Genomic DNA, 23,121 nt, shown 5'->3' with positions numbered 1-23,121 from the left:
GATGCGGCACAGGTTTCAAAAGAATGTTTACCTGAGTAAACATGCATTTTTGCAAAAATCACACTGACCACAGATACCAACTGATAATATTCATGAGTTAATATTTACTTAGCCTCTGGAATATAGTAAAAAAAATCTGATGTATTCAAGCTGTATATATGAATATCAGTTCAGTTGCTCAGCAGTGTCCATCACCAACACTCGGAGGGTGCTCAAATTCATGTCCATCAAGTCAGTGATGTCATCCAACCATTTTGTCCTCTGTCGGCCCCTTCTCCTCCAACCTTCAATCTTTCCCAGCATCAGGGTCTTTTCCAATGAGTCAGTTCTTCGCATCAGGTGGCCAATGTCTTGGAACTTCAGCTTCAGCATCAGTCCTTCCAATGAATACTCAGGACTAATTTCCTTTACAATTGACTGGTTTGATCTCCTTGCAGTCCAAGGGACTCTCAAGAGTGGCTCCAACACCACAGTTCAAAAGCATCAATTCTTTGGCACTCAGCTTTCTTCATGGTCCAACTCTTACATCCATACATGACTACTGGAAAAACCATCTCTCTGAATAGATGGACCTTTGTCAGCAGAGTAATGTCTCTGCTTTTTAATATGTTGTCTAGGTTGGTCATAACTTTTCTCCCAAGGAGCAAGCGTCTTTTAATTTCATGGCTGCAGTCACCATCTGCAGTGATTTTGGAACCCCCCAAAATAAAGTCTCTCACTGTTTCCATTGTTTCCCCATCTATTTGCCATGAAGTGATGGGACCAGATGCCTTGATCTTAGTTTTCTGAATGTTGACCTTTAAGCCAACTTTTTCACTTGGTGTCATCTGCATATCTGAGGTAGTTGATATTTCTCCCGGCAATATGAGCTATACTAGAGATTTATCCTATGCTGACATTTTAAAAAAAGGTATAAAAACATTTTTCTTGAGTTTTATGGACCTGAAAATTCTATTTATAAAAAAATTTGTATAATGAATTCAATTTTATAAAATACAAACTCAAAGTATGTTGTACAATGTTTGAAATTGGATTAAAATGTCAAAGGAAAGCCTCTTATGTTGCAATAACATATATATACATGTGTTTATATACTTTATATAGGGGATATGACATAAGAATGTAGCCATGTTACATACTACAAAACATATATATATATTTGATGTAAACATGATTATTTCCTGTACTTATTTGTATAATCATTTTTGCTTGGAGAAATTTATATAGTAATGGAATTGTTAGAATTGGTACAGTGCTACACTATTTTATGCACTATAGTATTTAACATGTTTTGCATATTACACATGGGCTGCACATGTTAAATACTTCAGTGCAGAAAACAGTATAACATTATAACATTTATATAGATTCTAGTAATTCCATTACTATGCAATAATTTCCTCCAAGCAAAAATGATTATACAAATATGTACATGAAATACTCATGCTGACACCAAACTCTATGGATGTTTTGTAATATGTAACATGGCCACCTTTTTATGTCATAGCTCCTATTTAAAGTTGATCTAAATCAAGCAAGCATGCCAGGTGTTCTTTGACTATTTGACTAAATGAGCTTACATTATTTGGAAACTTTAGCTGACTATGAAGTAAAACTACTTTTTGATAAGGACAGACATCGGTCCCTAAATTCACACAAAGGAAACAGCAAAATGGTATCAAGATATAATCTATGCGGGAAACGCCAGATAAGTAATCAATAAAACTTCCAATAAAGAGATATGGGAAAGTATGTCCAAAATCAAATGCTAAAGTATCTACTAATATTCTAGATGAAATTCGATGAAGAAAACCAGTTAAAAGGATAGCATAAAGAATCCTTCAATTGCGGGGAAAGAAAGGAGAAAAGCTATTAATAAGTTTAAGTTTCAATATGTGGAATTGAAAAGACAAGAAATATATTTACTCTCAATTATTGAAATTGAGAATAATACAAACCATTAGAAAGGTGAATTTGTCACAAGAAATGAACCAAATTGTCTGTAATAAAAAAACTTTTTAATGAAGCAAAAAAGAGGAAGTGACAGTCACATTAGAGAAAATGAAATGCCTCTTTTCTAATGAAAAAAGGGCACAAAAAAAATCCATGGAAATCATATTGGTAAGGAGATTATTTTACTTAAATTTATGGTTAAAACCAAGTGTCTTGGGAATAGACTGAACTGCTATTTACAAACAGGCAGAGAGTTTCTTCCTTGCTTTCTCATCTCATCTTTTCTACATCTTTGTCCATTACTATCAGTAAAATCCTTACTTACCAATCAGCAGAAGCATATTGTAAAAGCTTTTCATTAAAAAGGTGATATCCATCTTGTTATATTTTTCTGTTGCTCAATAAAGTATATCACTAAAATAAAGCACTGCAGCAAAAATAAATGTAAAGTTTTTAATAATTAAGAAACCCTCCTGTTTGTGACATAGAAATTGAATGCATTTAGTTGTATTCATTGTTTCTAAAAAGACAAATATTTTAGTTGCTAAGTTACCTCATATGAATGAAAACCATGATGTAAGTTGTAAATTAAATTTTGTTTCCTTTCTGATATAACTAGGTTTGAATAGTAATAGAATTTCTTATCATTACTCTTATCAAAGACTTCATAAAAGGTCTGAAATAAAGGAGTTTGGCCTTTTTGCCTAGTCGTAAATACCCACCATGGCTGATTTCTACATCATCATGGCTATCTGGAAGGTAATGACAGCCCTCCTTCTCTTTTTCCTTGCTCCACAGCTTTCTACATAATTGGTCAGAATGGAAAAAAATCTTACATTTAAAAAAAGTTATTAACCCATAGTAAATTTGTATTTAAGAGAAGAATACAAATAGGTTCCTTCTCCCATCCATTTTCCTCTTACTCAAAATACACACACCTCACTCAACATCACAACTATTCATTTGTTGAACAAATAGATTCTGAGAGTGAGAAAAAAAGCACCAAAACATTAAGTTAGCATAGAGATGTCCACAAGGAATAGCGCTAATGGCTTCAAAGTGAGAACATACATTCATCTTACTTCATACATACTAACTTCACCTTGTTCAAGATAAAGACTCTTTTAAATTCAACCACTGTCATGAATGTGAGCATAGGAGTGAGTCAACCATTAATTTACTTACAGCAAGTTGTCGGGTCCTCATCACTCTTATCAGAACAGTCCTGCCAAGAGTCACAGACCGATTCTCGAGCAATGCACTGGCCGCTGCCACAGGTGAATTCATCTGCAGAGCAAAGTTGTCTGGACGGGGCCTGGGCACAGGCGTAGACCCACAGGTCATCAAGCCCAATAAAACCTTTGTGGCTCAAAACAGTTCCTTCAAAAATAATCTTTAGGGAAGCACAGAGAACATTTTGTGACCTTAAAAATCTCTTCAAAAAGACTCCAAAAATAATACTGGAGATTCAAGAATTATTAAGAAAAATGCCTTTTTTAAAGATAAAGCAAATACAACTAAGAATAAAGTTCCCATTTGATAAGCTTGACTCACATGCATCAGATTGATGGGCACATTAGAGCCACTGAGGTGTCTAAGAAACCACCCATGATCTGATGATCTGATCTGAGAAATCACCCATGATCATGATCCCATTTAATCACCAACAATGTCCCTGACTGCAAACTTACTTGGTCATCATTTTCACAGCCCACTGACTTTAATATTCAAGGAAAAAATTAGTGTTGTTGCTATTTATATAACAAGAGTTATAGATGCATTTGGATTTTTAACTACTGAAATTAGTTACTAGAAGGTAGGAAGTGAAATGTCAGGCAGATAAAAAGGGATGCAATAGAATAGGAAAACATTTTAAAAGAATAAATTTTAAAATATATTAATCCTTATAAAAGAATTGCTCTAACAATCAAATAAGTGCTAGTTAAAGGAAATGAATTCATTTTCTCTAACTAAATTGCAGGCTTTCTAAAGGTATAAACTACTAGCAAGTTGAAACAACCATACATTGCTCTTCTAGTGTAAGATAATGTGAAAGTATTAATATCCCTTGAGGTTTTAACAAGAGCAATTATTAGGTAACACCAAGGGTCCAAGAGAAATCAAAAACTGTATAGCAGATGCCTTATTCTCTGCCATCCAATATGGTAGTCACTAGCTGCTGCTGCTGCTGCTGCTAAGTCGCTTCAGTCATGTCTGACTCTGTGTGACCCCATGGACTGCAGCCTACCAGGCTCCTCTGTCCATGGGATTTTCCGGGCAAGAGTACTGGAGTGGGTTGCCATTGCCTTCTCCAGTCACTAGCTACATAGGGCTATATCAATTTAAATGAACTAAAATTAAGTTAAAATTCAGTTCCACATTTTAATAGTTACATTTCAAGAATTCAATAACCACATGTGGCTACTGGCTACTATACTGGAGAACACAGATAAAATTGCCATTAACACAGAAAGTTCTGTTGATCACCACTGAACTAGATATTGGGTTTGGCTTGGTTTTCATGGAATACAACAAAAGTATATCTATTTTTTAGAAGTATAGTTAATTTATAATATTGTGTTTCAGACGTACAGCATAGTAATTCAGGGGGTATTCTTTTTGCATCGATATTGTTAATTTGTAAATAAGATTCTAGGAACAAAGACTGACTCTTTTTAGTCTTTTCCAGCTTCAAATGTCTGAGAAATTTTCTTTTCAAAAACATGAACAATATATATTTAAGAATTACTTAAGATCAAGTTTGCATAAATATGTAAGAATTTATAAAATAGTATCAAAATGTTAACTCAATGGGCTATGATATAAAGCTCAACTTCTGAGATTGCTACAAAAATGCTGTGATTCTTAAGTTCCAAATTCAGCTGCAAATTGGATTTAAAAAATCTGCATAGTCACAGTTCATATCATTTGGGTCCTCCTTTTAATACCTAGAAAAATGTATGAGTGTGATATTACCTTAAAGGAATGAAATTGGTTTCATAAGCCACACATACAATCAGCCTCATTATTTTACACTTACACTCCAATATAAATACATTTATGTATTTTGTATACAACACAAAATGAATGGAACCTTAAAGTACTGTACTTTAAAAATAAAAATCTAAACAGCAATAAATAATACCAGAATTTCAATGTTGATCTGACATTACTACACATTGCAATATTGCCATGATATAAGAAAAGAAATGACAAACTAACACTCAATATGAAAGTTTAAAATGTTACCAGATATTTTTCTGCACAATCTCAACTCTATATTCAACACAAAACCCAAGTTAATAATTTTAAGAGATAGCATTCCCACTGAGCATATGTATATTTCAGATGCATATTTGGACAGACAGAGTTACCCATGCATCATAAAGATGTGAATTCCTGCATTCAAAATATTTGCATATACTCCCCTGATTTTTCAATACCGGTTTATTGTTTATCTGCTTCAAATGCAACTGGCTTCCTTGGTTGTACTGCACAGTGTTTGGGGATGCTAGGGAGGAAGCCCATGGAGAACGAGGATGCTTTAAACAAGAGTAGTTAATATTCTCATCATTTCAAAAACATTTGTTGAATACTGAATTATATAAAATTTGAATGTGTCAGTCTTTTGTTTGTGAGTAACCTGTAGCTTCAGTATAAGAACTGTATTATTCTTTCCTAGATTTGATCAATACACTAACTCTGTTTTAAAAAAAAAATAGTAGTTACTTTCTTGCTTCTCCACTCAAGCAAATTTGACTTGAGCACAGGTAGGTACAATGAAAACAAGAAATTGCTCTCCCTAAACATGAGTTTGTATTTCTAATTTAAATGCTAATTTAAATTAACAACGAGTGATAAATTCACTACAAGACTAAAAATTAAACCTATGATAAAAAATACTTGTTTTTCCCTTTTATACCTTGAATGTCTTCAGTTCTTCTGGTATTACCACATCCACTTTCACCCATTTTCTGTGAGTTGATGTGTTGTATATCCAAAATGTTTCTTCTTCCTTTGATTCAAAGAAAAAAAAACATCACTCATTCCCAAAATTCAACTCTCATATTTATATACGTGCCCTCTTAATTACATTTCAGTAGAGTTGATTGTACCTGTAGGGTATTAAGAACTAAAAAACTGAAGTATTGTTTAAAATGGTATATTATATTTTAAGAGAAAAATAAAGAAATGGAGATAGGGAGGGATGAAAAGAGAGAGTGCAGAGAGTGTTGAAGGTAGCAAAAATACCCTTTATGATAATATAATGATGGGTCCATGTCATTCATTATACATTTGTCCAAGCCCACTGAATATGCAGCCCTAAACATGAACCGTAATGTAAATTAGAGACCTCAGGTGATAATGATATGTCAGTGTAGGTTCATCAATTGTAACATGTGTGCCATTCTAGTGGGAGATGATACTAATGGGGGAGACTGAATATGTGGGAACAGGGGGTGTATGGAAGATCTCTATACTTCCTTTTGATTTTTCTGTGACTCTAAAACCACTCTATAAAAATTATCTTTTAAAAAATAAGGAAATAAAGTATATATACATAATAAAGATGCCTATTTTTTATGATGGAGAAAAAGTTTAGAAGAAAAATTTGAATGGAATCTTGAATAAAGTACTACACTTCCAAATATAAAATTCTAAGTATCAAATAGCTGTGAAAAGAAGAGAAGCAAAAAGCAAAGGAGAAAAGGAAAGACATAAGCATCTGAATGCAGAGTTCCAAAGAATAGCAAGAAGAGATAAGAAAGCCTTCCTCAGCGATCAATGCAAAGAAAGAGAGGAAAACAACAGAATGGGAGAGACTAGAGATCTCTTCAAGAAAATTAGAGATACCAAGGGAACATTTCATGCAAAGATGGGCTCGATAAAGGACAGAAATGGTATGAACCTAACAGAAGAAGAAGATATTAAGACGACGTGGCAAGAGTACACAGAACTGTACAAAAAAGATCTTCACAACCAAGATAATCACGATGGTATGATCACTGACCTAGAGCCAGACATCCCGGAATGTGAAGTCAAGTGGGCCTTAGAAAGCATCACTATGAACAAAGCTAGTGGAGGTGATGGAATTCCAGTTGAGCTCTTTCAAATCCTGAAAAATGATGTTGTGAAAGTGCTGCACTCAATATGCCAGCAAATTTGGAAAACTCAGCAGTGGCCTCAGAACTGGAAAAGGTCAGTTTTCATTCCAATCCCAAAGAAAGGCAATGCCAAAGAATGCTCAAACTACCACACAATTGCACTCATCTCACACGCTAGTAAAGTAATGCTCAAAATTCTCCAAGCCAGGCTTCAGCAATACGTGAACCATGAACTTCCAGATGTTCAAGCTGGTTTCAGAAAAGGCAGAGGAACCAGAGATCAAATTGCTAACATCCGCTGGATCATCGAAAATTTCCAGAAAAACATGTATTTCTGCTTTATTGATTATGCCAAAGCCTTTGACTGTGTGGATCACTGTGGAATCAACTGTGGAAAATTCTGAAAGAGATGGGAATATCAGAGTACCTGACCTGCCTCTTGAGAAATCTGTATGCAGGTCAGGAAGCAACAGTTCGAACTGGACATGGAACAACAGACTGGTTCCAAATAGGAAAAGGAGTCCAGCAAGGCTGTATATTGTCACCCTGCTTATTTAACTTCTATGCAGAGTACATCATGAGAAATGTTGGGCTGAAAGAAGCACAAACTGGAATCAAGATTGCTGGGAGAAATATCAATAACCTCAGATACACAGATGACACCACCCTTATGGCAGAAAGTGAAGAGGAACTAAAAAGCCTCTTGATGAAAGTGAAAGAGGAGAGTCAAAAAGTTGGCTTAAAGCTCAACATTCAGAAAACGAAGATCATGGCATCTAGTCCCATCACTTCATGGGAAATAGATGGGGAAACAGTGTCAGACTTTATTTTTTGGGGCTCCAAGATCTCTGCAGATGGTGACTGCAGCCATGAAATTAAAAGATGCTTACTCCTTGGAAGGAAAGTTATGACCAACCTAGATAGCATATTCAAAAGCAGAGACATTACTTTGCCAACAAAGGTCTGTCTAGTCAAGGCTATGGTTTTTCCAGTAGTCATGTATGGATGTGAGTGTTAGACTGTGAAGAAGGCTGAGCGCCGAAGAATTGATGCTTTTGAATTGTGGTGTTGGAGAAGACTCTTGAGAGTCCCTTGGACTGCAAGGAGATCCAACTAGTCCATTCTGAAGGAGATCAGTCCTGGGTGTTCTTTGGAAGGAATGATGCTAAAGCTGAAACTCCAGTACTTTGGCCACCTCATGCGAAGAGTTGACTCATTGGAAAAGACTCTGATGCTGGGAGGGATTGGGGGCAGGAGGAAAAGGTGATGACAGAGGATGAGATGGCTGGATGACATCACTGACTCGATGGACGTGAGTTTGAGTGAACTCTGGGAGCTGGTGATGGACAGGGAGGCCTGGCATGCTATGATTCATGGGATCGCAAAGAGTCAGACACGACTGAGCAACTGAACTGAAGTATCAATGAATAAACCAACTATTTAAACACTGATCCCACTGATACTACTACATTCTGCAATATTGCCTTGATTAAAGAAAAGAAAAAATGCAGGCAAATATTTAACATGAAAGTAAAAAAATGTTATCATATATATTTTCTGCAAATCTCAAATATTTTTTCCTATGGAAGAAGTCATTCCAAGTTCTAAATAATACAGTTCTTTTTTGGAGATTATATTTCTATTTTACTCTCCAGTCACTCGATCAAAGACCTTTCCATGTCTTCTAAAGCATCCTATGTCAGGTGTCTCTATGATGGTCATTTTCCAGGTTGCAAAGTATATGCAAAACTATGTTACTATATACTAGGAGGTCATTTATTTGATAAAAGTTTATAAAGTACTCCAAAATTTTGCCCATAGTGTTGGACTTTATGATTTTGATTGTGCTTTCATGCTATGAAATAACCCTATTTTCCTTGGATTTAATGATATATATATTATCACTGTGGATGGTGACTGCAGCAAAGAAATCAGAAGATGATTGCTTCTGTCAGGAAAGCTATGAAAAACCTAGACGATGTGTTGAAAAGCAGAGACATTACTCTGCCAACAAAGGTCCATATAGTCAAGGCTATGGCCTTCCCAGTGGTCATGTACGGTTGTGAGAGCTGGACCATGAAGATGGCAGAATGCCAAAGAATTGATGCCTTTGAGCTGTGGTGCTAGAAAAGACTCCTGAAAATCCATTGGACAGCAAGGAGATCAAACCAGTCAATCTTGAAATCAACCTGAATATTCGTTGGTAGGACTGATGCTGAAGCTGAAGCTCTGGTATTTTGGTCATCTGATGTGAACAGACAACTCATTAGAAAAGTCCCTGATGCTGGGAAAGATTGAAGGCAAAAGGAGAAGAGGGCATCAGAAGATGAGATGGCTGGATGGCATCACTGATGCCATGGACATGAACTTGGGCAAACTTCAGGAGATGGTGAGGAACAGAGGGGCCTGGAGTGCCACAGTCCATGGAGTCGCAAAGAGTCGGACTTGACTGAGCAACTGAACGATTATATATATATATATATACACACATACACACACACACACACACAGATAGATAGATAGAGATATATAGTGAAATACAGTGAAAATGCAGACAGTGGCATAAATGTCTCAGGTTAAACTCTGAGGCCATCTCTGTGACCTCACATCCGTGAGATAGGAAACAGCACTGGAAGGTGACATCTAATTGTAATCCAGATGACACATGACATCCATCATTTTCAGACTCTTAAGAGCCTTTATCTCCTTACTTGGTTTCACTTATTTCATTCATATGCAAGATTTTCTAAATATGAATTTCTTTTTAGCTTTGTTCTTTGCCCTCTTTTATCTACTCCAATTTCTAGGTCTTAAATATTTCAGAGAAGATAGTCTAAACCCATTAAAATGTACTTCATTCTATTACTTATTTATATGAACAGTTAAGACTTCCATAAGACAAAGAAACATACATGGAGGACACATATTTTCCGCTGATCATTTCCAGGTCACATCACAATGAAGTTATAAAGGGTTGAGAAATACAACAAATTTTCTTTCAATAATTTCTTAAGCAACTTTAGTTATTTAGCATTGAGACACTATGTCCTCCGCTGATGCTTTTATTGGCACTACCAGGCAAGCTGCATTCACCACGTCTCTTCACTTTCACTTTATGAGGGTAATGTGCAGTTGTTTTGCTCTTTCTTCACAATGACTAATTGATTTTCCCCATTCTACCTGAAGAAGAATGCATTTACATTTTGTTCAAGAGGCTGAGCATAGTTCTTTCTAAACTTAACTTAGCATTTGAAAAACCATTTAATGGTGTATTGTGTATGAAATCCAGACTTTTCTACCACATTTTCCTATCTGACAACACAAGTAATGCAAACGAAAAAAATTTATTCCAACTACATGATATCAGCTTTTAGTTTATATTTGTCCATACTCTCAGACTTAGCTAGTTACTTTCAACAGGTGTCAATGTAAAATACAAACCCTCAGGTCAGAAAAGCCTTCAGGTGATGTTCCAATTTTCTACTATCTTAAAATCAATCAAAATTATTTAAATGTCTTTACTCTCCTAGACTAGCTTCCCAGGTGGCAGAGTGGTAAAGAATATGCCTGCCAATGAAGGAGATGCAAGCGATGTGGGTTGCATCCCTGAGTCAGGAAGATCTCCTGGAGAAGGGAATGGCAACCCACTCCAGTATTCTTGCCTGGGAAATGCCATGGACAGAGGAGCCTGGTGGGCTACAGTCCATGGGGTCGCAAATAGTCAGACACGGCTGAGTAACTGAGCACACACCTAGAACTTAGCAACTGGACAAAAACAACAACAGAACTCCCCCAGACCAGGCTTAATAATGCCATTTTACCTCTCAAGAAAAATATTTATGATCAGATCTCTTAGACTTCTCTGCTTCTCCCCCCCCTCCCCCATCTTCCAGTGGGGGGGGCGGGGAATCAGATATCAAGTTCAAGTTGTTTTTTTTTTTAACTACTTTTGATTGCATGTGGTGATAGGTCCATGTACTTTAGCAAAAGCTCTTCTTCAAGGAGAGCTTATTATAGCTTTAAAACTTGTATCATACAAGAAAATATATTTTTCTAAGGCATTTTCTTTCCTTTCCCAACTACAGGATCCTCCTATTTATTTGCCAGTGGGAATTTAAAAAATATATAAAAGTCACCACAAGCTGGGAACCCTTACTATCCTTGGCTCACTGACATGGCAACTTTCCTGAGGATAAAAGATAGGCTGTTGCTATGATTATTATCTTATAGATGATGGGCAGAGACTTAATCCTAAGAACAGTTAGATGGTACATACACTGAAGCTGACTTTCAAAGTTTCAACTTTTTATATAACAACTTTTCTTTCACCTATTTTTTATTTCTCAAGCTCTAAAGTACTCCAAAAATAAAATTGTGCTAAGCATTCTCCCTAGATACTTCTTGGTTCACCAGCACACGTTATCATAAGGGTTGTTTTTGTTATTCTATCCACAGATTATGTTAATGATCATTTTCATCAAGAGTTAATTTTTTAAATGATAGGTTTGAAGTCCTTTTTAACTTTGTGACAAAACATCAAGTTGTAATTTAAATGTACTGTGATGCAGATTTTTCACTACTGCCGATGTGTTACATGTAGCGAGCACAGTGAATAGTGTCAGAAAAGACTGGATAGTGCCTTGCAGAATACTGGTGAACTCATGGATCAAGTATCAGTTAACACTGCCTCAGATGTATACCTCCAATTGGTTCTGATTAATACGCTGGATCAGTTCTCCACGGTTAACTTCTTCTTATAATGTGGGAGACAGAATCCTGAAAAGTCTATTATTATTATATGACATAGTATCTGAAACCAATTTATTTGCACTTTTTTTTTTGTACAGTCCCAAAGCCAGAGGAATGATACTGCTCACTTCCAATAATTCATAATCTCCATATACATGTACTGAAACATAATCCACCACTGATGTTCAGGATATTAAAATAATCCTTAGTACTAGAAGATAAATAACACAAATTTCTACTTAGGGTAGTAACTCATTCAACATTTAATGAATATTAATTACCCATCTTGTGAAAAGCAGTATTGTAGCATCATACTTTTTTAAAACGCATCTTTAACCATAATATAAGCTCAACAAAATCTCACAATTTTCTTTTTACAATGCCTTTGTTGAAGAAGGATTTGGAAATTACAGAAAGTTTCAAAGTACATGAAAGCTCACTGGACTGGTTTACGTGGCACAGCTGATAATAACTAAAAGATGCTTGACACTTGAATGCTACAACATATATACATAAAGTTAAACCTATTTTTGTTTGTGAAATTTCTCCAATTATCTGAAAAGTTTGCAGCCCTACAGAAAGGGCAGGGAGATGTTTCAGCCCCTCCACCCACCTCATACCATGTCAAATTGAATGAAATATATCAAATAGATTCTTGGGCAGTAGACTGCCAAATACTACTGAAAAAAAATGTGATGAAAATATAGTTACAAAATGCTACAAATTGTGTCTCATCCATGTAACAAAGGAAAATGTATTAGGCCATCTAATGAGAGTATTCAGCTTTAGAAGTCTGTGAAGGTCCTAGAAAAGAGAAGGAAAAAAACTGGATATGATGAGAATGACACAAAAAGAAAAAGGGACAGGTGAAATGATAGAACTCAGGAGAAAAAGAATGCCTTGTCAATGTTCGAGTATCTTGGTAATAAGAAGTCTGATACTTGAGGATCAACTATGAAGTCACTTCACACTTCTAGAGCCTATTATACAAGATGAAGTACAGAAAGAGAAAGACAAATATCATATATTGATGTATATATATATGGAATCTAGAAAGATGGTAACTGATGAACCTATCTGCGGGGCAGCAATGGAGAGGCCGTCATAGAGAACAGGCTTGTGGACACAAAGGGAAGAAGAGGGTGGGCCAAATGGAGAGACTAGCCCTGAAACACATACATTATGTGTGTAAAATTAGATAGCCGGTGGACATTTGCTGTATAATACATGGAGCTCAGATCTGGTGCTCTGTGACAACCTAGAGGGCTGGGATGGAGTGGAGGGTGGGAAGGAGATTCAAGAGGGAGAGGACATATGTATACCTATGGCAGACTCATGTTGATATATGGCAGAAACCAATGCAATATTGTAAAGCAATTATTCTCCAATTAAAAATAATGAATTTTAAAAAAAGAACAAAAGAAAATGCTTCTGAAAGACGGTTAGTGGCACCTGGTAAGTACAAGTGACAAACTTCCGTTGAAGAATGAACCTGACTGATGTCACACAGAGGTTTCAACTCGATTTACCCAAAGCCATCTGAGCAAAAGGAAACTTGATTGGAGGCTTTTACTGTCCTTTCCAATGTCAGGATTCCTGCCATTATTGTCAAATGTCTCCCATTTCTACAGGGACTGCTGTTTACCCCTACGATTTCTTTATTCCTACCTGTAAATAAATTTTTCACAATAGAAATGCTCAGTGTCTCAAGTATTTTTTGCATGTGTAGAGAATTGTTTTCAGTTAAAATTAGTTTTTTTTTTACTCACTAACATTACCACTACAGCTTTCACTCTGCCCAATGCACTATTTTTTTCCACTTATATGACTCATTTGGCTTATTTAATCAGCAATTATCAATCTTTTAAAACTGTATCTACTGCAACAGAACAAGTAATTTGCTTCCATCATATTTATAGCTTTAAGGATACAGAGATTAAAGGTCCAGAGCATGGGGAGCACATGTATACCTGTGATGGATTCATTTTGATATTTGGCAAAACTAATACAATTATGTAAAGTTTAAAAATAAAATAAAATTTAAAAAAAGAAAAAAAAAAGGTCCAGAGCAGATCACATCAACACTTCAGCGTAGAGTTAATAATATGGAATCCCCAACACATTATGACACCATAGTTTCTTTTAACATATTTTCATGAATTTTAAAAATCTTATGAAGTTTTTACAAACTACCACCATGACTTTTGTACATGACGATATCTCTGAAACCAATTTCTTGGTACATTTTTTAAAGGTATACCAAATAAACAAGGTCCTACTGTATAGCACAGGAAACTACATTCAGTATCTTTTACTAAACCATAATGGAAAAGAAAAACATAAACTCCCCCTCAGAGAAAAAAAATAAAAGTATATCAAATAAAGGCAAGTTAAAGAATACCTTCAGTCTACATATAACTAAGAAACAGAAACACAAATTGCCAAGAATAGAAATTTCATTTATTAATGACTTTGAAAATAATACAAATTTCTTCTCACCTTATCATTAGACAGTCCTACTCTGAGAACACTGTTTTCCATAGCGTAATAGAATTGAAGATGGCAGCTCCTGCCCAGGCAGTGACACACGGAGCTATTCAGATAAGCCCTGCTGTCTAAATGGTTAACAGTAGAAGCTTGCTTAGCCCCTATCCATAGACAGTAACCTGAAAAATAAAGGGGGGAAAAGCAACTTAGAAAAAAACCCAGCTGTTTCTGTTTGAACAAAATTATCGTGTTTCTGGAATTTTCAAAATCAAGTTTGAAACACAAGTATTTTATTTAAAAGAATAGGATTTTTTTTTTTAATGACATCAACTACAAATTATAGATTTTCACTTTCGTATTTTCTTACTTTTTTTTTTTGATGTGGGCCATTTTTAAAGTCTTTATTGAATTTGTTCCAATATTGTTTTCTGCTTTGGTTTTTTTCAGCCATGAGACATATGGGATCTTAGCTGCCTGACCAGGGGTAGAACCCTCACCCCCTGCATTGGAAGATAAAGTCTTAACCATTGGACCACCAGGGAAGTGCTGCCATATTTGATTTCTAAAATGCATTGTAATTTCATCCTAATTCCTGAAATCAAAGTTTTATACCATCCTCAATATGAATGTTCTTATAAAAAGAAATCTATTGATATAAAAATCTCTGTGCCACCAAATGATCATTTAAATGTCACAATGCAATCTTTCTTTAATCAAAAATTCATCTTTCTCCCCAGAATTATTTTCCCTTTTGATTATTTTTTCTATTCTTCACAGGAAAACCTTTATCATTTAAGGGAATGTAATTTAAACTGCCTCTTTCTGACCAAACTATGTTGAAGCACCAGATACTTACAATCCCACTAAATTACATAGATGGGTTTTGTAGTACATAAAAATATTGTCAATCAATTTTTCCCAACTGATTCTTAAAACTAATTTGGATTTGTTTAATTCAGTAATACATATAATGCAGAAATACAAAGCTATTTCTATATTTTCATAACTTTAATTTTCAAAAATAAGGTCTTTTGAATGCTCTATTTCCTTGTAAGATAGCAAATATTCCTACAGCTTCAAAAATAAACTATGAATTTAGTGAAGCTCTGATTGACTTTAATCAAAATAGTACAATAAATTAATACTTTGCCTCTGACCTATACACAAGGAAATGATAAATGACATAAAAATACAGTTTTATAAAAGCAGAGAACAATAAGCACAAGAGAAAACATTTCAAAAGATAAGGAAAAATAGATATGATGAACAGAGCTGAAACCATAGAACTCTCAGACTTGAGACCAGACACAGGCTGTAATAGCTAGAATTTCAACTACTTCAAATGCTGCACAGTCCTGAATGAACAGAGTCTAATTCTCTTAATGAAGTTAGAGATTAGGGCTGGGAATCTTGCTTATAAACCGAGATGGGAAATATGTTTACCCTCATTGCTGTGGCTAGGGCTAAGTGACAGAATGTGGAAAACATATGAGACCCTAAAACAGGAATGTTACTCACATAAGGTTCTGGGTTGCTGAGTAATACCACAATAAAACAGCTGAACAAGAAGGCAAGAACAAAGAAAAAGAGCTGTAAAGAATAAAGGTAGTGGAGAAAGAAAACAAATCTCATTGAAAAAGAGCCTGCAAGTTTTCCTGTTTCTGGACAACTATGTAAAGAGTTTGGGAGTTGCTACTCCCGTCCACTCAGCAAGAAAATATATGAAATGAAAATCAACAACTCCTCTTATACCCCTAAGAAAATTGAGATCAGGGTACAAACCACTGGGCAGGAATTGGTGACACAAGCAGAAATAGAGAATCACAACACACAAGACCAGAATCCCAAGAACACAAACTTCTGTGGGAATCAGTGCTGGGGTGGAGAAATCTGGACTGTATGAATGAACTGCTAGAGGCTCAGTGTGAACACACTTAAGAGCTGAAAACTCCAGACAGTCCCATCTTAGGGAGGACCCCATTCTGTTTTACCTCCAGGAGCCCTACCAGATTCTCACAGTAAGAGTTAGAGCAAAATCCCTTTTTGCCTACAGTTGAGACATTACTTTGCCAACAAAGGTTCGTCTATGGTTTTCCTGTGGTCATGAACAGATGTGAGAGTTGGACTGTGAAGAAGGCTGAGTGCCAAAGAATTGAAGCTTTTGAACTGTGGTGTTGGAGAAGACTCTTGAGAGTCCCTTGGACTGCAAGGAGATCCAACCAGTCCATTCTAAAGGAGATCAGCCCTGGGATTTCTTTGGAAGGACTGATGATAAAGCTGAAACTCCAGTACTTTGGCCACCTCATGTGAAGAATTGACTCATTGGAAAAGACTCTGATGCTGGGAGGGATTGGGGGCAGGAGGAGAAGGGGACGACAGAGGATGAGATGTCTGGATGGCATCACTGACTCGATGGACATGAGTCTGAGTGAACTCCGGGAGTTGGTGAGGGACAGGGAGGCCTAGCGTGCTTCGATTCATGGGTTTGCAAACAGTCGGACATGACTGAGTGACTGAACTGAACTGAGGGAGAAGAGAAGGCAACGGCAACCCACTCTAGTACTCTTGCCTGGAAAATCCCATGGATGGAGGAGCCTGGTAGTCTGAAGTCCATGGGGTTGCAAAGAGTCAGACACGACTGAGCAACTTCACTTTCACTTTTCATTTTCCTGCATTGGAGAAGGAAATGGCAACCCACTCCACTGTTCTTGCGTGGAGAATCCCAGGGATGGGGGAGCCTGGTGGGCTGCTGTCTATGGGGTCGCACAGAGTTGGACACGACTGAAGTGACTTAGCAGCAGCAGCAGGGGAATAGATGGTTGCATGGCACCACTGACTCAATGGACATGAGTTTGAGCAAGCTCCAGGAGATGGTGAAGGACAGGGAAGCCTGGCGTGCTGCAGTCCGTGGGGTTGCAAAGAGTCAGACACGACCGAGCAACTGAACAACAACAAGGGGAAAAGGGGCTTCCCAGGTGGCTCAGTGGGTAAAGAACCTGCCTGCAAACGCGGAAGACCCTGGAGATATAGGCTCAATTCCTGGGTTGGGAAGATCCCCCGAAAGAGGGCACGGCAACCCACTCCAGTATTCTTGCCTAGAGAATCCTGTGGACAGAGGAGCCTGGTGGGCTACAGTCCATAGGTCGCAAAGAGTCAGACAGGACTGAAGCAGCTGAGCACAGCACAGAGGAAAAGGAAAGTACTCATTTTGAAATATACCTGGCCTCTCCTATTATTCTTAACAAGGCTTTCACTCAAACTATTTGCCGCCACCACCATATAACTGACTGCAGTTGAGATCAGGGAGAAGTGAAATATCAAATCCATTAGGTTCTAACCTTCCACATGAAGTGAGGCAAATATCCAGACCCAGTCCCCTCTGGCATTCCTGTCTCACCTGATGTAAGGGAGGAGGATTTGTGAAGGTTTTAGAGCAAAAGTACCATTTCTCTCAAAGACTTGAGATTGACTCATGGGACTATAGGATGCTTCCCTTCCTCTCACAAGCTATCACCACATCAAAAGTGGTCTTGTAAAATAACAAGGGCATGTTATTAAAAGAACAGCAGGCCTCAGACCTTATTTCAGAAGACATCTCTAGGGAAACACAAAGACAACGGTGGGACAAAAACAAAAATATCAGATACAATTTTCATCTCAGACATTAAAAGCTATCACCATCAGTAAACAGAGCCTAATCTATAGCTGGAAAAATATAAAAACTCATATTAGATACCTATTTATCTTAATTCCAATATGCTTGGCTTTCACAAAAAAATTACAAGGCATACTAAAAGGCAAAAATATATAGTTTGAAGAGAAAGAAAAAGCATCAGAACTAGGCCCATAAATGACAGGGATGTTATAATAAGACTGAAAATTTTTTAAAATTAGGATTAATAAGTTAAGAGTTCTAACAGAAAAAGTAGAAAACATGCAAAAAGGATAATATAGGCAGAGAGTTTAGAATGTTAGGAATAAAAAACACTAGAACAGAAATGAAGAATGCCTTCAAAGAACTCATTAATAGACTGACTCAACTGAGGAATGAATCTGAGCTTAAGAATACAATAGGAACTTCCAAAACTGAAAAGCAAACAGTGGAAAATAAAGGAGCAATTCTATAATTCTATCTAAGAACTCTGGGAAAACTACAAAAGATGCAACATATGCATAATGGGAGTATGAGAAGAAGAGAGACAGGAAGAAAACCAATATTTGAAGTAATAATGACTGAGAGTTTTCCCCCAAATCAATGTCAGACAGACACCGAAGTGCAGATCCCAGAAGCTCAGGAAACACAAAACGACAGCTATGCAAATTATTATATTAAAAACTGCAGACAAAGACAAGCAAAAATTTTGAAATACTCCAGACTTGCTTTGTAAGAAATGCTAAAAGGCATTCTTCAGAGAGAAGGAAAATGACGCAGGTCAGAAATTCTGATCTACATAAAGAAAGGAATAGTGTTAGAGAAGGAATAAATGAATCTAAAACAAAACATTTTATTTTCAGCTTGCTTAGTTGATCAAAAAATAATATTCCTGTTGATCAAAAAAAATATTCCTGTTGTTCACAACAGGAATAGTCTTAATGTATTTGCTAATTAAGTGAAATGAATTACATCAATAATATGAGAGAATTGAGGGAAGAATTAGGAGTATTTTATTATAATAAGTTCCTTGCACTACCCATGAAAAGTATAGAGTTATTTGAAAATAGATTCGTTGTAAATGCATTTTTATGAGTCTAGAGCAAACACTAAAAAAAGTAAAAATGGAAGTATAATTGATATGATTTTTCTTTGGTACCTTCATCATCACTGCTTTGATGTTGTTGAGGTGTATATTCTAACACAGGAATTTCTCTTGCTTTTGTGCGCATCCAGGAAGTTTGCCCAGCAGTTGCTTCTGATACCCAGTCACACATGTCAAATGCAAATCCACAGGCTTGACACACTGAAGAGAGGAGAGAAAGATGCTGGCAGACTATCACAGTCTACTGGAGTGGCTGCTTAACAAGGGCTAGAGCTGCAATCAAGGCTAAGCATATATACACACACAAATACACAAATTCATACCTATAAGCCTTAGAGTGAACTCTTCTTTTTAAAAGTTCTTAATTTGATCCAGACAGGCATCTTCCCAAATGAGAACCATTACCATACTTCCATTGTGGTTTTTTTTCATAAGAAATACCAGACTTTACCTACTTTATGGAATTCAGTTAGCTTAAACCACTTACTATTCATAATCACATTAAAATTTTAAAGAAGATACATTGTATTTAATTTCATGATTTTTAGAGCAACTGTTTTTCAAAACATTACCTTAACTTGATATATTTACTATCTTTCACTTTTTTAATAAACCACACACTTCCAATTACAATCCAGCTAAAACCCCAGTGATACTCCTGGTAAAACGAGAACATTGATGACAACAGAGCTTGTCAAGTGAGTACCCCTACTAGCGGTTTGATATTTCTGTTGGGGTCCGAGTCTCATGGATGGCAGGCAGGCATCTCATTTTTACACTTACACCTCAATCCTTCATCTGTAGAATCAAATCTGCAGAGACTTCTATCTGGATGGCATAGTTCCTTCTCGGTATTTGATGCCTCTTGACATGGCAAAATGTCATCTGTTAAATGTAAAGATTGGCAAAAAGTGAGCTGTGGTATCACTAGAAAGGATCATGGATTTCTCAAAAGGTTAACCTTTGTTCTACAGAGACTGCTGAACCCAACTCTTCTCTATGGCAGCATCACACCATTATATAGACAAAGAAACAAATTCAGGAAGAGAAGAGAAGAGAGAATAAAACAACCATGCCAGTACTTCTAGATTTTAATCAGATCTCTGTGGTGATTTCTAAGACCCCAAGCCAAATCATCTAGGTCTCCAGTGAAGTAGGTTACATGCCTTAATGTGGAAACAAAGAGACTGTCATTAGGCTGATAACTGTACATATATCAAATACAACATATGGTACCCTCTTTACCTGGGTCCGTCCTGGATTTACTTTCCTTGCAGCTCTTTCAAATGGAGCCTATTTCCTCCCACTCCCCCCACCCCCATAGTCCTCCCAACACAGGACTTGAAGTTGGTGGAATTGTCCTTTTATCCCCTGCTTCCACAGATAATTCTCACTCAGCACAAAAAGAGGCAAGAATATACCGTGAAGGAAATACAGACTTTTCAATAAGTAGTGCTGGGAAAGCTACACAGCTACATGTAAAAGAATGAAATTAGAACATTCTCTAATATCATAGACAAAAATAAAGTCAAAATAAAGACCTGATTGCAAGACCAGATACAATAAAACTCCTAGAGGAAACACAGGCAGAACACTCTTTGATAGAAATCACAGGAATGATCCATCTCCTAAAGTAAAGGAAGTAAAAGCAAAAATAAACAAATGGGACCTAATTAAAATTTTAATTAATTAAGCTTTTGTACAGCAAAAGAGACCATGGGAATGGGAAAAAAACATTTGCAAATGATTACTGATAAGGGCTTAATGTCCAAAATATATAAACAGCAACACAACTTAACATCAAAAAACCAACCAAACAAACAAATGACCAGATAAAAATGGGGAAAAGAAATGAATAGACACTTTTATCAAAGGGGAAATGCAGATGACCAACAGGTCATGAAAAGATGCCCAACATCACTAATCGTCAGGGAAATGCAAATCAAAACCACAATTAGGTATCACCATACACTAGTCAGAATGACTGCCATCAGAAAGAACACGGATAACAAATGTTGGCAAGGGTGTGGTGAGAAGGGAACCCTCGTACACTTTTGGTGGGAATGAAAACTGATACAGCCACTGTGTAAAGCAGAATGGAGATTTCTCACCTGCCTAAATATTTGACTTCTGAATCTTTTGACATCAAATGATATCCCTCTCTGCCTGTGCCAGCTTGTCACCATCTATGGACACTGGTGCACCACCAGAACATGTTAAAGCTAAATCAAGTAGTGAGTCAGATCTTGGTTCCTCTGCTCAAGATCATCACACGGGCTTCTGTCCTACAGGAAATAGATGTAAAATTCCTTTGCACGATCCTCACACAAACCAGGCTTACTTTTGCCTCAGGACTTCTACATTTACACATGGCTTCCTTCCAATGTACACATGGCTAGTTCCTTCAACTTATTTTCTGAGAAAAAAAAAAAAAAAAATATATATATATATACACATATATATATATACACATTCTCCAAGTGACCATGCGTGATCTATTTAAAACTTTAAAACTCTACTTAAAACTTCATTTCCCCCTTACCTGGGCACTCTCATCTCAATTTTCTGCTGTTTTGTTGTATCTAAAACATGTGTCATCACTTGACATAAAATACATTTTTCTATTTACTTGTTTAATTTCATTCACTGTCTGATTAAAATATAAATTCCATGAACTCAGGGATTACTGTTTTTTTTTTCTGCTTCTCCCATACATCTAGAAAAATTCTTGATATAACATAGATGTTCAATATGTACCTGTTTAATGAACGGATAAATAAATGACCTAAGACCTATTTAATGAAATATTTTAAAATAGTACAAACTCTATATAAATTGTATTTTTATTGGAAATAAAATTGAACCAATTGGTTATGAAAATGATTTATGCATAACATCCTTAATCTGGTTTCTCATAATGGAAGCTAACAAATGATGAATATGCAAAGCTTCTTGAACATAAGATTCAAGGAAAATAAAACTGTATATGCAATTAAAGGAGTGTGGGCAATAAATGAAGTGAAGATTGAGCAATAACATTTACTGTGAAACAATTAAAACGGTAATTTTTGTAGATTCATATAAGAGCTACAAATCTTCTACCCCTAGAGCTCCATAATTAAATATTTGCCATAGTTCAATTAGGTGTTGTATATTATCTCTAATTTTTTTTACTATTTGTACAAAACAATACCCACAAAAGTGCTATAAACAAAAATAGCAAAACAGTGAAGTACAAATTGCATGGAATTAAAAAAAATTTTTTTTTGACGTGGATCATTTTTAAAGTCTTTGTTGAATTTATTACAACATTGCTTCTGTTGTTTATATTTTGGTTTTTTGGCCAGGAGGCAGGTGGGATGGACCTTAGCTCCCTACCAGGGATAAAACATGCATCCCCTACAGGAGAAGGCAAAGTGTCAATCACTGAACCACCAGAGAATTCTCATGCATGGAATTTAAAATGCAGCTTGTATCAGTTGGTATTAAATATCTTTCACCAATGTTAGCCACTTTTACTACCTTTAGTCCCCCAAATGGAATTCGCAACCACAAAATCAATGACATGTGGGAGGGGTACAATAAATTGTCCATCAATTAATCTCCTGAACAGCTTTTTGTTTTAGTGTATTCTATTTCAGAGCTCAAAGCTATTTAAAGATGTCATCTATATTTATATTCATATTCAATTTTCTCCCTCTCCAGCCTCTAATTCTTACATTGCACCACAATCCAGCTGTAGAAAATTATCTTTGGCATTTTAAAATTCTCCATCAATGATGTATAATCAGCAGGATGAAGCTTTGTCAACAATTTCAAAGTCTGTACCGATGAAGCCACGTGTGCAAAGCCTGCCATCCTTCAAATCTTATCTTGTACAAACAGGTTACATGAAATTGACCAGACTCCCTCAGATGGTACAGAATGAAATCCAAGCCTCAAGGCTGCTGCTGCAAAAGTTATAATTGACATCTACTTTTGACTCCAGGGGCTTTTGACAATTTCTCTGTCAGTTTTCTTAAATCAGTAATGAATTCCAATGAATAGTCATTAGATCTTAAAAGGTAGCT

General features: G+C 36.2%; 1 protein-coding gene across 1 annotated transcript in view; it reads right to left on the bottom strand.

Moving 5' to 3' along the window:
* MALRD1 (MAM and LDL receptor class A domain containing 1) overlaps positions 1-23,121 on the bottom strand; it is a 559,293-nt gene that overhangs the window by 500,937 nt on the left and 35,235 nt on the right. The window contains exons 6-10 of the mRNA XM_010859895.1: positions 19,835-19,936; positions 19,106-19,252; positions 14,307-14,473; positions 5,876-5,968; positions 3,139-3,346 (exon numbers count right to left, since the gene is read on the bottom strand). Coding sequence (XP_010858197.1) covers positions 3,139-3,346; positions 5,876-5,968; positions 14,307-14,473; positions 19,106-19,252; positions 19,835-19,936 — 717 coding nt within the window. The remainder of the gene's footprint in view (positions 1-3,138; positions 3,347-5,875; positions 5,969-14,306; positions 14,474-19,105; positions 19,253-19,834; positions 19,937-23,121) is intronic.

Source organism: Bison bison, unplaced genomic scaffold (genome assembly GCF_000754665.1).
Source record: "Bison bison bison isolate TAMUID 2011002044 unplaced genomic scaffold, Bison_UMD1.0 scf7180017864461, whole genome shotgun sequence".
Taxonomy (NCBI): domain Eukaryota; kingdom Metazoa; phylum Chordata; class Mammalia; order Artiodactyla; family Bovidae; genus Bison; species Bison bison.
This window is presented reverse-complemented; position numbering and strand designations above follow the sequence as displayed.